The sequence below is a fragment of the Protobothrops mucrosquamatus genome, unplaced genomic scaffold (genome assembly GCF_001527695.2).
Source record: "Protobothrops mucrosquamatus isolate PMUCROS unplaced genomic scaffold, P.Mucros_1.0 scaffold_145, whole genome shotgun sequence".
Taxonomy (NCBI): Eukaryota; Metazoa; Chordata; class Lepidosauria; order Squamata; family Viperidae; genus Protobothrops; species Protobothrops mucrosquamatus.
Window position 1 is genome coordinate 105809 of NW_015386221.1, and position 13208 is coordinate 119016.

The 13208-nt window shown below is 40.8% G+C and overlaps 1 protein-coding gene across 3 annotated transcripts in view; it reads right to left on the bottom strand.

The window, feature by feature from the left end:
* PSMD14 (proteasome 26S subunit, non-ATPase 14) overlaps positions 1 to 10161 on the bottom strand; it is a 53639-nt gene extending 43478 nt beyond the window's left edge. The window contains exons 1-4 of one of the 3 annotated variants that reach the window (XM_015819039.1): positions 10030 to 10161; positions 6372 to 6425; positions 2023 to 2098; positions 403 to 455 (exon numbers count right to left, since the gene is read on the bottom strand). In XM_015819039.1, coding sequence (XP_015674525.1) covers positions 403 to 450 — 48 coding nt within the window. In that variant the 5' untranslated portion in view covers positions 451 to 455; positions 2023 to 2098; positions 6372 to 6425; positions 10030 to 10161. Of the gene's footprint in view, positions 1 to 402; positions 456 to 2022; positions 2102 to 6371; positions 6426 to 10013 lie in introns of all 3 variants that reach the window. The other 2 variants (XM_015819023.1, XM_015819031.1) reach the window with 2 other exon arrangements.
* Between the last annotated feature and the right edge of the window lie 3047 nt (positions 10162 to 13208).

The window sequence follows — 13208 nt, forward strand, 5'->3', positions numbered from 1 at the left end:
CATCTGCTAACTGATTGTGGAAGATTTTGTTTATAAAATCATGTGAATTTTCCAGTACCAGATGGATCAGAATATATAATAATATATGACAAATAAAAAGATCTTGCTTCTTGATAAAAGTGAGCAAATATAAGTTCTGTTTGGAAAATTAAAGTTAGTGTGAAACTTTGAGGTGAAAGAGGACACTGCAATGTTTTGTTACAGCAAACGTGCAGTTACTCTTCTACAATGAGACAAATAATCTATCAAAAATATATGCTTACTTTTCTGCACTTACTATACATAAAATTTCTGTAATTGTAATTCGATAATTCCTCAAATGGTTATTTTTCCAGAGAGGAACAAGATTCAAACTTGTAATCTAAATTCAAAAAAAAGGTTACTGGCAATCTGGATACTAACCTGTCCTAGACCAGGCATTCCTCCTCCAAGTCGTAGAAGTCGATCCATATTTCCTAAAGAAACAAACAGATAGCATACCTAGGTTCTAATGTGTTTACCAAACTGTTCTCCATAAAATTCACCTTCAGTCACTCATTATGTCAAAAATATTGGTCGTAATTACAACACAACATCAGACTTCCTGTTAATTAACACCACATATTAATTCAAGAAGCTGTCTTCCATACTAATTAACAACTGCACTTTAAGCGTACTGATTTTGGGTTATCCCCAGTTTTTAAAAAGATAAGCTTTTTTTGTTTAACTCCTTTTTTTATTGCAAAATGCATTTATTTCCTCCTCTGATCCCACCTACCCCCAAAAAGCATCTGCACAGCAAACCAAAGAATACTCAACACCAGCAGATTAATTTCCTCCAATTTATCCAGAACACATCAATATAAAAATAATTCAAAAGTGAAGATTTTTAACATCCTCATTAGTAAGTTCTGTGCTAATTAACTTACAGCTTGTCAGTTAGCATCAAAACTGCATGTGAAAGACACTGAACAGATTAGATTTCTGAATTAGCATCAAAAGCTTTTTTTAATGAACTCATTACACCAAAAGAACACCATAAAGTAAACATTAAATGCCTTTAGTTAAAATATTAAGGGCTACATAGTTGTTGCATATATCATTAAATATGAAATACTGTGGAAAGAAAATGAATCTCATTGTTGTTTGTTATATTGCTTTAATAGTAAAATATTTAACATGCACCATGGTAATATGACTGGAAACATTTTTAATACTATTAGCATGTCACCAAGTGCCGACTTCTGGATGAATAAAAATATCTAGCATTCCTCAATAAGAGTGTGCAAATGATTTAAAGGAGCATTTCACTCAAATTGTTTAAACAGCCCAAGTCTTCACCACTATTCCTATTGGCGAGAATTGCTTGGAGTTGTAGTTTATCTGGTAGGTCCTGGTTCCCACATGTAACCTAGACTGAAAACAATATTCAAGGGGGCTGTCCAAAATCTTTAGGAGATGCTTCTGAAACAATAGGACAGAGGCTGCTCTGCATACACATGCAAGCAGAGACAGCTAGGAGCAGCTTCCAAAGCAAAAGATGCAGCTGCTGCTATGAATCAAGAAATGTTTTTCATGAACTTTAATGCAGTAAGCATGATGGCCTGAAGTTCTTGGTTAGTATCTATCTCTATCTGCATTCTACTCTCTATGTCTTTGGTCTTACCACATTATGTCTAATTGTAGCCAGGCAAATGCAAACTTAAAAATACTAAAGGTTTTCCTAAAGATTAAAAAAAAAACTAGAATTATAATCATGCCCACAGGGCACAATCCAAAAGAATTCTCATTACTTTTAATTAAAGTTAATTATCTCAAGATTATCATCAAGGATCCAATTAATACAATGTGAATATTTCGGTAAAGATCAATCAATAAAAGTTAATTTTTCATCATAACGCATGAGCTGAGCACACAAATAGTTCCATGGCCTATCTCAATATTCTTGATGCTAGAATGACATTGTTTTTTAGCAATTTAAATAGAACTGCCACAAACATCTAAGGAAACCAGTTCATGTACTTAATTTTACACTGTACTCACCTGGTTTTCAGCTTTTTTCCACAATGTTTTTCCAGTTCTTAGTGGAGCCTCCAAGTTTAGATGCAAAGTGAAGCTCCTACTAAAGAGTAACAATTAATCAAGATATCTTTTTAAAAACCTTTATTTTATGTACTGAAATCCTATTTCAACTCTAAGCAAACTTTTACAGTAGAAGAATTTTCTATTAAAAAAAGACAATACTTAATTTTCATCCACACTTTTTCCTTTCCCCCCTACAAAGAGAAGAAACTCCACTATTTATATGTTAAAGACATAAGGGCATGATTTTGTCTTCAGCACCTCCTCCTCTACCTTGCCACAAAGACCACCTCCATTCATAGTTTTATTTTTCTTCTTCAAAAGTGCTATTTTTCCATCCCTCAGTTGTGCTCAGTGGTCCGTCTACAGCAAATTGTTATGAGGTAAGTTTAGTGTGGGGGGCATTTCTTGTTTTACCAGTCACCAGAGGCTACTGCAGACATTCCACCCTGAATTAACTTTTTAGCAGCAGAAGAATCAGGGCTCTCAATGCCAAAAAGCCCCCTCTCCCTTCCTAATCTTTGAACATCACAAGGGGGAAGGAAAGGAAAGTGGATCTTTTCAGTACAGGTAGTCCTCATCTTACAACCATTCATTTAGTGACGTTTGAAGTTACAACAGCACTGAAAAAAGGGGACATGGTCGTTTTTCACACTTACAACCGTGCAGCATCCCCATGGTCATGTGATTAAAATTTGGGTCTTGGCAACTGGCATGTATTTATGACAGTTGCACTGTCTTGAGGTCATGTGACCGCCATTTGTAAGCTTTCCAATTGGCTTCTGACAAGCAAAATCAATGGAGGAAGCCAGATTCATTTAACGACCACATGATTCATTAAAAAATACAGTGATTTGTTTAACAACTGTTAAAAAAAAATTGTAAAATGGGGCAAAATTCACTTAACAACTGCCTTGCTTAGCAATAGAAAGTTTGGGCTCAATTGGGGTCGTAAGTTGAGGACTACTTGTACCAGTTTTCCTAAAAACAAAAACACCCCCCTCCCAAAAAAAATAGGGTAAGTGGGATTTCTGTGATTACTTCCCCAATCTCTGTGAAATTAGTGAACTGGAAACAAATACTGTAAGCCATTCTCCCTGCTTTTCCTGCTTGGGAGAAAGGGTAGGAAACAGGTCTTTTGGTGCCAGTTCTCTTTTGTATAAAAAGACCTGCTTCCTCCCAGAGGTTCAGCTGTACTGCAAGAGTGCCAGGGCCTAAGATAGGAGCTGCTCCTATCTTAGGCCCTGCAGGATTTAAGCCTCAGGGAATTGTTTAACTGTAAGCCCAGCAAACAACTATATGCCACTGAGATACATCAAGGTCTCACAATTCCAGCAGTTTTGCCAATTGATCGATGGACACACACATAAATAAAATAAAATAATAAAATAAAGCAAAGCTACTTCCTGGCAGCACTGTTGGCAGAACTAGTAGCCTTGTGAGGAAGCCATAGTGAAACTACCTACAGCTTCCTGGCAGTATTGTTAGCAGCTCTACAAGTAGCTCCACCATGCCTCTGCCTGCAGAAGAGCAGCTGGTCGCCCTATGATGGGGTTTCAATTTGGCAAATAGTGTTAGAGTTGTTTATTTAAGATACTCAGGCTGTCCTATGTACACTGTGGGCATAATTATTAGGCAAGTTGTATTTTGGAGGATTAATTTTCTTATTGAACAACTACTGTGCTCTTGGTCAATCCAAAATGTTAATAAACCTCAAACCTGAATATTTAAGAAAGTAAAAGTGAGGTTTTGACTTTCTTAGGAGAATATCTATGTGTGCGCAATTATTGGGCAACTATTAGTGTGCAGAACTAGTATGCAACTTAATGAAAAATGAAAAATTGCCCATCTCACTCATTTATTTGCATCTGTTAAAGTGAGAATAAGCAAACAACTCAAAATGTACAAAATAAACATTTCTGACATTTCAACAAAAAAAAAAATCAGTGACCAATATAGCCACCCTCCTTTTCAATAACAGTCATAAGCCTTCCATTCATGGAGTCTGTCAGTTTCTTGATCTGTTGACGATCTACGTATTGTGCAGCAGCAACGACAGCCTACCAGACACTGCTCAGAGAGGTGTACTGTTTTCCTTCACTGTAAATCTCCCATTTAAGAAGGGCCTACAAGTTCTCAATAGGGTTTAGGTCAGGTGAGGAAGGGGGCCATGTCATTATTTGTTCATCTTTAAGGCCTTTACCGGCTAGCCATGCAGTGGGGTACAGTACTTCAACGCATGCGATGGAGCATTGTCCTGCATAAAAATCATGCTGTTCTTGAAAAATGCAGGGGTTTTTTTTGTACCACCGCTTGAAGAAAGTGTCTTCTAAAAACTGGCAGTAGGTTTGGGAGTAGATTTTGAGTCCATCTTCAACCTGAAAAGGTCCAACTAGCTCTTCTTTAATAATACCAGTCCACACCAGTAGCCCACCTCCACCTTCACCTTGCTGGGGTCTGAGTCGAAGTGGATCTCTGTGCCCATTACTGATCCAGCCACAGGCCCATCCATCTGGTCCACCAAGAGTCACTCTCATCTCATCAGTCCATAAAACATTTGAAAAATCTGTCTTCAGATATCTTGCTGTTTCAACTTATGTGTCTTGTTCAGTACTGGTCGGATTCCAGCCTTCTTTACCTTGGCCATGTCTCTGAGCACTGAACACCTTTGTATTCCTGGGTATTCCAGGTAGGTTGCAGTTCTGGAATATGACTGGAGGATAATGGTTCCTGGTAGTTTCACGTTTGATTCTTCTCAAATCTTTGGTATCTTTTTTCTCAACACGTTTCTTGTGACCTTGTTGACTATTTGCAATAAAATGTTTGATGGTTCTGTGATCACGCCTCAATCTTAGCAATTTCAAGAGTGCTGCATCCCTCTGAAAGACTTTTTACCATTTTTGACTTTTCAGAGTCAGTAAAATCTCTTTTTTGGCCCATTTTGCCTGAGAAAAAGAAGCTGCCTAATAATTATGCACACCTTAATATAGGCTGTGGCTCTCCTTAGGCCACGCCCTCCCTCATTACACAAATACACATCACCTGATATGCTTATATCCACTAAGCTTGGAGGTGGAATATATGCATAAAAATGATATGGTCAAAATACTCACTTGCCCAATAATTGTGCACACAGTGTATTGATAGGTGGAAAATTCAATCAAACTATCCCTGCCATATAAGCTGAACTAATTGGACAAGTACCATTCTTATCAAGGTCAAATTTATAAATTAAACTCAACATATTAAAACCAATAAGAGATTTCTTTTGTGAATTATTGAGAACTGAGTTTCCAAACATGGAAGAACAGTTGCCAGAAGAAACATTAAATGTTAGCATTCTATCCTCTATTTAATTGCTACATATGAATGGATATAGCACTCAAGCCACAATTATATATAAATTCTCAGTTGCTGGATTACCTCCTAGCATATTGTAATGTGAAAGATTCTAGCTTAATGTGCTATTCTATTTGAAGCCAGACAGATGTGTTCACTCAGGAAACTAGGCTTAAGCAAAGCATGGATTCATGAGAGACATAAAATATATGAATGTGCATTTTGACTGTTGGTTTTTGACTTAATATGTTAACTGAATCCCATTAATAATAAATATTATTGATAAATTTGGGGTAGATATATATGACTCTACAATTCATCTCAACAGCCAAGATAACTGTAGATCACCATCTATTCTAAATAGTGGATGATTATCAAGTTTCCATAACTATCTAGAATGCCTGCACATTTTTAAATGCTGAATGACATTTAATATTTTACATGACATAGATAATGCTGTTGAATTGTCAAAAATTAATAACTGATGAATTTGAGCACCAAGAACTGTCTACAATAGGACTTCCTAATTACCTTAAGCTTTTTACATTATACATTTCTAGTTTTCATTCTTCATCCAGTCAAAATATCCCAATTATCTTTAATACTTATTATGAAGGCATTCCTGTGTCAGACTCTAAGAGATACATAAGATTGTAGCACAAATTACCTCCAAGCATATTTTTTTAAAATTTGTTTTTCCCAGTCAGCCATTTATCTGAAACAGATAGCTAGTGATAGATTTTGGTACTCAAATTTTGCTCTACTTCCCCCACTTTTTAATTCCCTCATTTTGCTTATTTGTTCAGAAACAAAGTAAAACACATGCTTGTTATGAAAATGCAAATAAAAACACTGAGGTAATTCACTTCAGTTACTACTTTGAAATCAGGGAACTTTATACAGATATATAAATAGAAATCACAAAGCATTTTTATGTAAATCTGAGTAATAGAAAAGTTACTTTTTTTTACCTGTCCTAAATCACTGAGATGGGACAAACTTCACACAACGTACTCCAACAGTAACTGAAAGATAAATACAATATATAATTGAATGTATATCAAAACAAGTTTTAAAGTACAGGTAGACTTCACTTAACAACAGCAATTGGAACCTATGTTTCCATTGCTAAACAATGTGGTTGTAAAGCATGATGTCAAACAACTGCATTGCTTAGCAATAGCAATCCCAGCAGTCTGTATTGACATCCTTAAGCAAAAATCATCAATGAGAACCACCTCACGGTTTTCAGCTGGCTTCCAACAAGCACAGTCAATGGGGAAGCTGGCAGGAAGTCTCAAGTCCTGGGCAGCTTGCAAGTAGGCTTGTGGGTGGGTGACTGCAGTGTCGTAACACAAGCGCAGCCAGCAAGTAATGGCTGATGCTGGGTGAGAATGAGTGGCTGCTACAGGTGCACACTATGGAATACCAGATCCCTAGGATCCCATACTCTATAGTTCGGATCCTTGGGAGAAAAAGTAGTGGGAGGGAAGCGACATACAGGAGCCATCTGCAATTATTGACTTTGATTGAGGGAAGCTGGCAGAGAACCTGGTGATCATGTGACTGCAGGACATTGTAATCATCATAATTGCAAGCTGGTTACCAAGCACCTGGATTGCAATCATGTGACAACAGGGGTGATAGCACAATCAAAACTATGAGGAGCGGTCATAAAGTACAACTTGTTCAGAGCAGTCTGAACTGTGAATGGTCACTGAAGAAGTAACGGTTAACCAAAGATTACCTTTGCATACAGGGCAAGATATTATGTGCAAAAAGATAGTAAATGGAAGTACTTTATTTCTGAATCCTTCGGTTCTATCTGTACATCTGTAGAACTGCATCTGCATTCTTGCATTCACATCTACTTTTTACAGCAAAAGTACAGAAAAATTAACAGAAATTATAATAGAGTTAAATATTGTTGTCACAGCAACAAAAGCAAAAGGCATCCAACAGTTTTCTTGGCAAGAATAACTTCTGAGAAATAACTAGTGAAAATATTATCTATTAAAATATGCTAAATGAACTACAGGTAGTTCCTGTGTTAAGACCATTTGTTCAAAGTTATGGCAGTACTGAACAAATGATACTTATGCTCAGTTCCTAAAATTATGGCCATTGCAGCATCCCCAAAGTCACATGATCAAAATTCAGGCCCTTGGCAATCCACCCAAGCTTACAACAGCAGAGGTGCTGCAACTCCCACTTGCCCATCTCTTCCCCCATCTCTGCAATTTTGGCGCCATGCACTCTGCAGTCCCTACTACCTTGCACTTTGTCATCCCCAGCTGACTTTTGGCATCTTCTTGCTCCTGCTACTGACCAAGCATACTCAGTCTGGCCTTCACGAGGGAAACCCTGACTGGGCAAGGCTTTCTTCCTGAGGCTAGTAGCAGCAGTTTCCTCATTAGAGGTGAGGAAGGCCTTGTGTGGCCAAGCAGTTGCTTCACAAAGGATCATGATGGGCATGCCTTGTAAGCAGCAGGAGCAAGAAGAGGGCAAAGGTCAGCTGGGACAGTGGGCCGCAGGATGGCGGGGCCTCAGAGTGCAGGGTGGCTGTGTGTTTGTGCTGCAGGGCCTGAAAGCAGGGGTTTCCTGGGGGGCTGGAGCTTCCCAGAGCAATGGCAATTTTGTGCTGGGTTCGACTGGGGCTTCCTAGGGTTTGTACTGCACTGTGGCTCGGGGACCTTTTGCAAGGAAGGGTGCAGGGTAGCCAAGATGGCTTGGGGAACCGAAGCTTGGGTCTGGGAGGACCAAGCCAGGAAGAGTTTGGATCAGGGTTGTTCTTCAGCGAACAACTGATGGGATTCAGTTAACAACAGCAATGGGGACTGCCCGGATTGCCACTGCTAAGCAATAGTTACAAGACACTGAGCTTTATGGCTGCATCACTTAATGATAGAAATTTGAATCCTGTCGTAACTCAAGGACTATCTATATACTGGACCTGTAGAAGCTGGAAACAAATATGAGTTAACTTTGTCTTCTTCTATGCCAGCCTACGATTTCCTCAAAATATTTACAAAAGAAATTATTTTTAAAATTTATATTAACACCCAACTCCCAACAACTCTGAGTGGTTCACAAGTAAACAAGGAATAAACCAATATTATAATAAACAAGAACAAGGAATAAAAGGCTACAAACTGGACAGGAATGGGGGAGAAAATCCACACCACCTAAAGGGGTCTTTAATCACGTCCCCAAAGCCTGGATGAAGAGCCAGGCAAGGTCACTCGAAATTCTGGCTGGGCGAGGCCATCTGGACCTTGTGGTGGAACCTAATTTCAAAGAGCAGGTGCCAGGCAGAAAAGACCCCAACTGATGGCATTAATTGAAAGAACCCAAAATGCACTTAGCTTGCTGGATCAAATCGGCTCTGCCCTACGCAAGGTGTTGTTTATAGGTAATGACCGGCACCCTGAATCGCACCTGGAAACAAACTGGCTACCAGTGCGGCTTGCAAAGTCGGAGTTTTACATGGGTATTCTGGGCCAGTTCCAGCTTTCAAGGGGTCTTCAGGGGCAGCTCCACGTACAGTACATTACAGTAGTCAAGCTATGAAGTGACTAAGCTCCGAGACTGTTAGGCCTCCAGATCCAGGAACAGGTGCAACTGTCACATCAGATGAAGTTGTGCAAAAGCCCTTCCTGGCCACAGCTACAGCCACTGATCAAGCAGGAGCTCCTAGGCCAGGGGTAGGCAACCTTGGCTCTTTGATGACTCGTGGACTTCAACTCCCAGAATTCCTGAGCCAGCCAAGCTGGCTCAGGAATTCTGGGAGTTGAAGTCCACGAGTCATAAAAGAGCCAAGGTTGCCTAGGCCTTCATGGGGGCCCCCCATAACGTTGTTTCGGGTTTCTAACATTCCTGTGTGAGGAACACACAGAGTGGGCCAAGCGACAGCGCCCCGGAGGTGCTCAGCATCGGGAGGGTCGCTCCCCCCCTAATCCAAATTGCCCTTTTCGGCTACAAGACCAGAGCAGCTGCCGGGTTTTTTTGGGGGGGGGGGGGAAGAATCCCACCACTCCAGTCTTCGAAGGGATCCAACCTTACCAGAAGACTCTCCCAAACTGGAAACCACAACGTTAATCGTGGTTGAGGATACACAACGGGAGCCCTCAGCCTGGTTTCATGCCGGGCGCCTCTTTTTTTTTTTTTTTCTTCTTCAGCCGCCTCGGGAGGAAGACTCAGCGTCGCGCTTGTAGCCGCGCAGGACCGAAGTGTCTCCTACTCTCTCCCCCCCCCCACCTAAAAAGGCAGACAAGCAGGCAGGCAGGCAGGGCACAGGTCAAGACAAGGCGCCTTTCGAGGCAGAGCTCCGTCCGGCGGAACTTTTATTTCCTCCTCGCCTCCGTCAAGTTTCCTCCTCCTTCCTCTTTTCTCGCTTTTGGCATAAAAGGAGACTCGAAGCTACCCGTCTCCTCAGCAAGTCTTACTCCCGAACAAGGGGGGGGGGAGGCGGGGAATAACCAATGGCCACCCGACTAAAAGGGCCAGCCGTTGCCCCGCCTGGAAACAACCAACCCCCGCGCGCTCCCGCACGAGACGGACCGGCTCCCTTTCCTCCTACCGGTCGCGCTCTCACCCGCGGAGCGCCTGCGTACCTCGCACGCGGCCTACCTCTCGCCGTTTGTGATCGCCGAAACCCCACTTCACGTCGCCCCGCTCGGCACCTTCCGCTCAGCCGGGCCGCGATGAATCAGCCCGATTCATTCAAACCCGGTGTAGCGTCTCAGGTCCCCCCACTGGAAACACTTCCGGGACCAAAGAGTGACACCCGCTCCTACTTTCAAGGCCCGTCTTCCGTTGCTTGCATTTGGCAGCCAATCGGGTGCTCGAGCTGGGAATCCCTAGCAACGGGTTGTCCCGCCCCGTCGCTGGTTCTGCCTGTCTTGAGCCGCGCGTTGGAGAATATGCTTCTTTCAGCCCAGGGGTAGTCAACCTTGGCTCTTTTATGACTCGTGGACTTCAACTCCCAGAATTCCTGAGCCAGCTAAGCTGGCTCAGGAATTCTGGGAATTGAAGTCCACGAGTCATAAAAGAGCCAAGGTTGACTACCCCTGAGGAGGCTGGTGGCTTTGGGGGTTATCCTCTGTCCTCTTTTGGTTGTAGGTACGCAGCATTTTTTTTTACTGATGTTAAAAAAGAGGATATTGCTGGAATCCTAAACCCAGTAGTATTGCAAGCCTTGATGCATAATAGCAGCGATTTGCAAAGATCAGTTATGGTGATTTATACACGGTGCCATTTTTTCCCCCTTTCCTTTATAGCAGGGGTCTCCAACCTTGGCAACTTCTGGGACTTCAACTCCCAGAATTCCTCAGCCAGCTTGTGGCTGAAGTCCACAAGTCTTAAAGTTGCCAAGGTTGGAGACCCCTGCTTTATAGAATGCTGCCCTTAAAATTTGGTATTGTCTGTATTGAAACACGATGGAGGTGAAATGGCTCTTAGGGAACATCACAGGCTGGATACTTTTTTGATTAATACAATGTCTTATTTCACTGAATAGGGCAGGAAGCAGGATCTCAAGGAATTATACATAGCAAAAAGAGGCATGTGAGTGCACCTCAGCCTTCCTCAAACTGGTCCATTGGCTGAGAGTTCTGTCATTCGGAGCAAACATGGCCTGTGGCACTTGCAGTTCAGGACATCCAAACAGGTCAGAGACTGATCCACAACACAGTACAATACAAAACACATCATCTAAGAAAATCTTTGAATTATCGTTCAGCTTCCTGTCGGGCTGTATTTTTTTAATTGGACCATAAATTATGTGCTGAGAAGCGTATTTAGAATTAAATTATGTTGGAAATACAGCTTTACTCTCTGGCATTTACAGCAAGGTGCCTGAAATTTCCGCCTTTTCATAACAAAAGGTCTCTTCTATGTTTATGCTGTAGGCAGTGGTGGGATTCAAATATGCGAACAACTGGTTCTCTGTATGGATGCCGCTTCCAGAAATCCATTCTGGGCCTGAGCAACAAAAAATTAGCTACCGGTTCTGCCAAAGTGGTGCGAACCGGCTGAATCCCACCACTGGCTGTATGGATTGGATTGACTGGGAATTGAGCCAATACAGCATTTCTTTCTGTTGAAAAGACAGTTTATAACTAGTGCGATGGTATTATGAAATTCCAGTGTTATACCCAGATAATCATCTTGAAATCACAGTCTCTTGCAGGTGCAAGAATTTACACCCCACATTCAGTTGCCAGACAAGGGGCTTCTTAATTCTTATCAATGGATGGAGCCATTCCAAGGCAGAAACTGATTTGCGTACCAAGCTGCTGCTTCCTTTGAGGTAAAAAAGCATCTATAGACATACCAAAAGCTATGGATCCGAGTTAATGTTTTCAAGTATCTATGCCTCCCAATTTTCCTCAGCTTTTCCATAATTATTCACATTCTCTGCCACCATGTTTATTGGCATTAGGGAGGGTAAATGAAATATTTACAAAAATAATATATTCCATCTTCTACATGTACTGTATAGGCAATTCTTTATGCATTTATTCAACTGTACATTTCAGTGTGTTCGTTCTGATGAATCCCAGTTAAGTCTGCTTGCATAGAATTATAAACTTAGTCATATATAATCTTGTATGATGGTAAAATTCATAAAGTCTAAGACTTACATACCATGTGATAATACTATGTTCAAATGTTTATGCTAAAACCCGTATTACACCAAAATAGAGGTAGTTGTTTCCCACATTCTCAAATAAGCAGATTCACATCTAAAACATTTCAACAGTTATTTTCATTTGATTTCATCTGATTCTTTTTTTAAAGAGCCTTAAATATTTGATTTGATTTCATCTGATTCTTTTTTTAAAGAGCCTTAAATATTGTATTGGAAAAGCAGAGTTTTTAACTCTGAATTAAATAGGACTTCTTATCTCTGGCTTGCAAAGATCCAGTGGTAAATTAATAATAATAATAATAATAATAATAATAATAATAATAATAATAATAATAATAATAATAATAATAATAATAATAATAATAATAAAGTTGGAAGGGACCTTAGAGGTCATCAAGTCCAACCCCCTGCTCACGCAGGTAACCCTATACCATTTCGGACAAATGGCTGTCCAGTTTCTTCTTAAAAACTTCCAGTGTTGGAGCATTCACCGCTTCTGGAGGCAGGTTGTTCCACTGGCTAATTGTTCTAACTGTCAGGAAGTTTCTCCTTAGTTCTAGGTTGCTTCTCTCTTTGGTTAGTTTCCATCCATTGCTTCTTGTCCTGCCTTCAGGCACTTTGGAAAATAGCTTGACTCCCTCTTCTTTGTGGCAGCCCCTGAGATATTGGAACACTGCTATCATGTCCCCCCTCGTCCTTCTCGTCGTTAAACTAGACATAGCCAATTCCAGCAACCATTCCTTATATGTTTTAGCCTCCAGTCCCCTAATCATCTTTGTTGCTCTTCTCTGTACTCTTTCTAGAGTCTCAATATCTTTTTTACATCGTGGTGACCAAAACTGGATGCAGTATTCCAAGTGTGGCCTTAGTTCCATTACTGTATCTCTCTCCTACTATTGTAACAGTTGTCCATACTTTTTGCTGTAGATATATAGCACTACTTTAAAGAAGTTCATAATTACAATATGGAACCATAAATAATAGAGTTGAAAGGGAACCTTTAGTTCTGGCCTGCACAATTTGTAGAGGGAAAAAGGCTACCATGATAAAAAGAATTGTGAGTCACAATGGAATACTGTACATGTTGATCAGTTGTTCAGTGACTAGAATTCCTGAGGCAGCATTGGAGTGGAGTATTGGTGATGCATTGTATGTG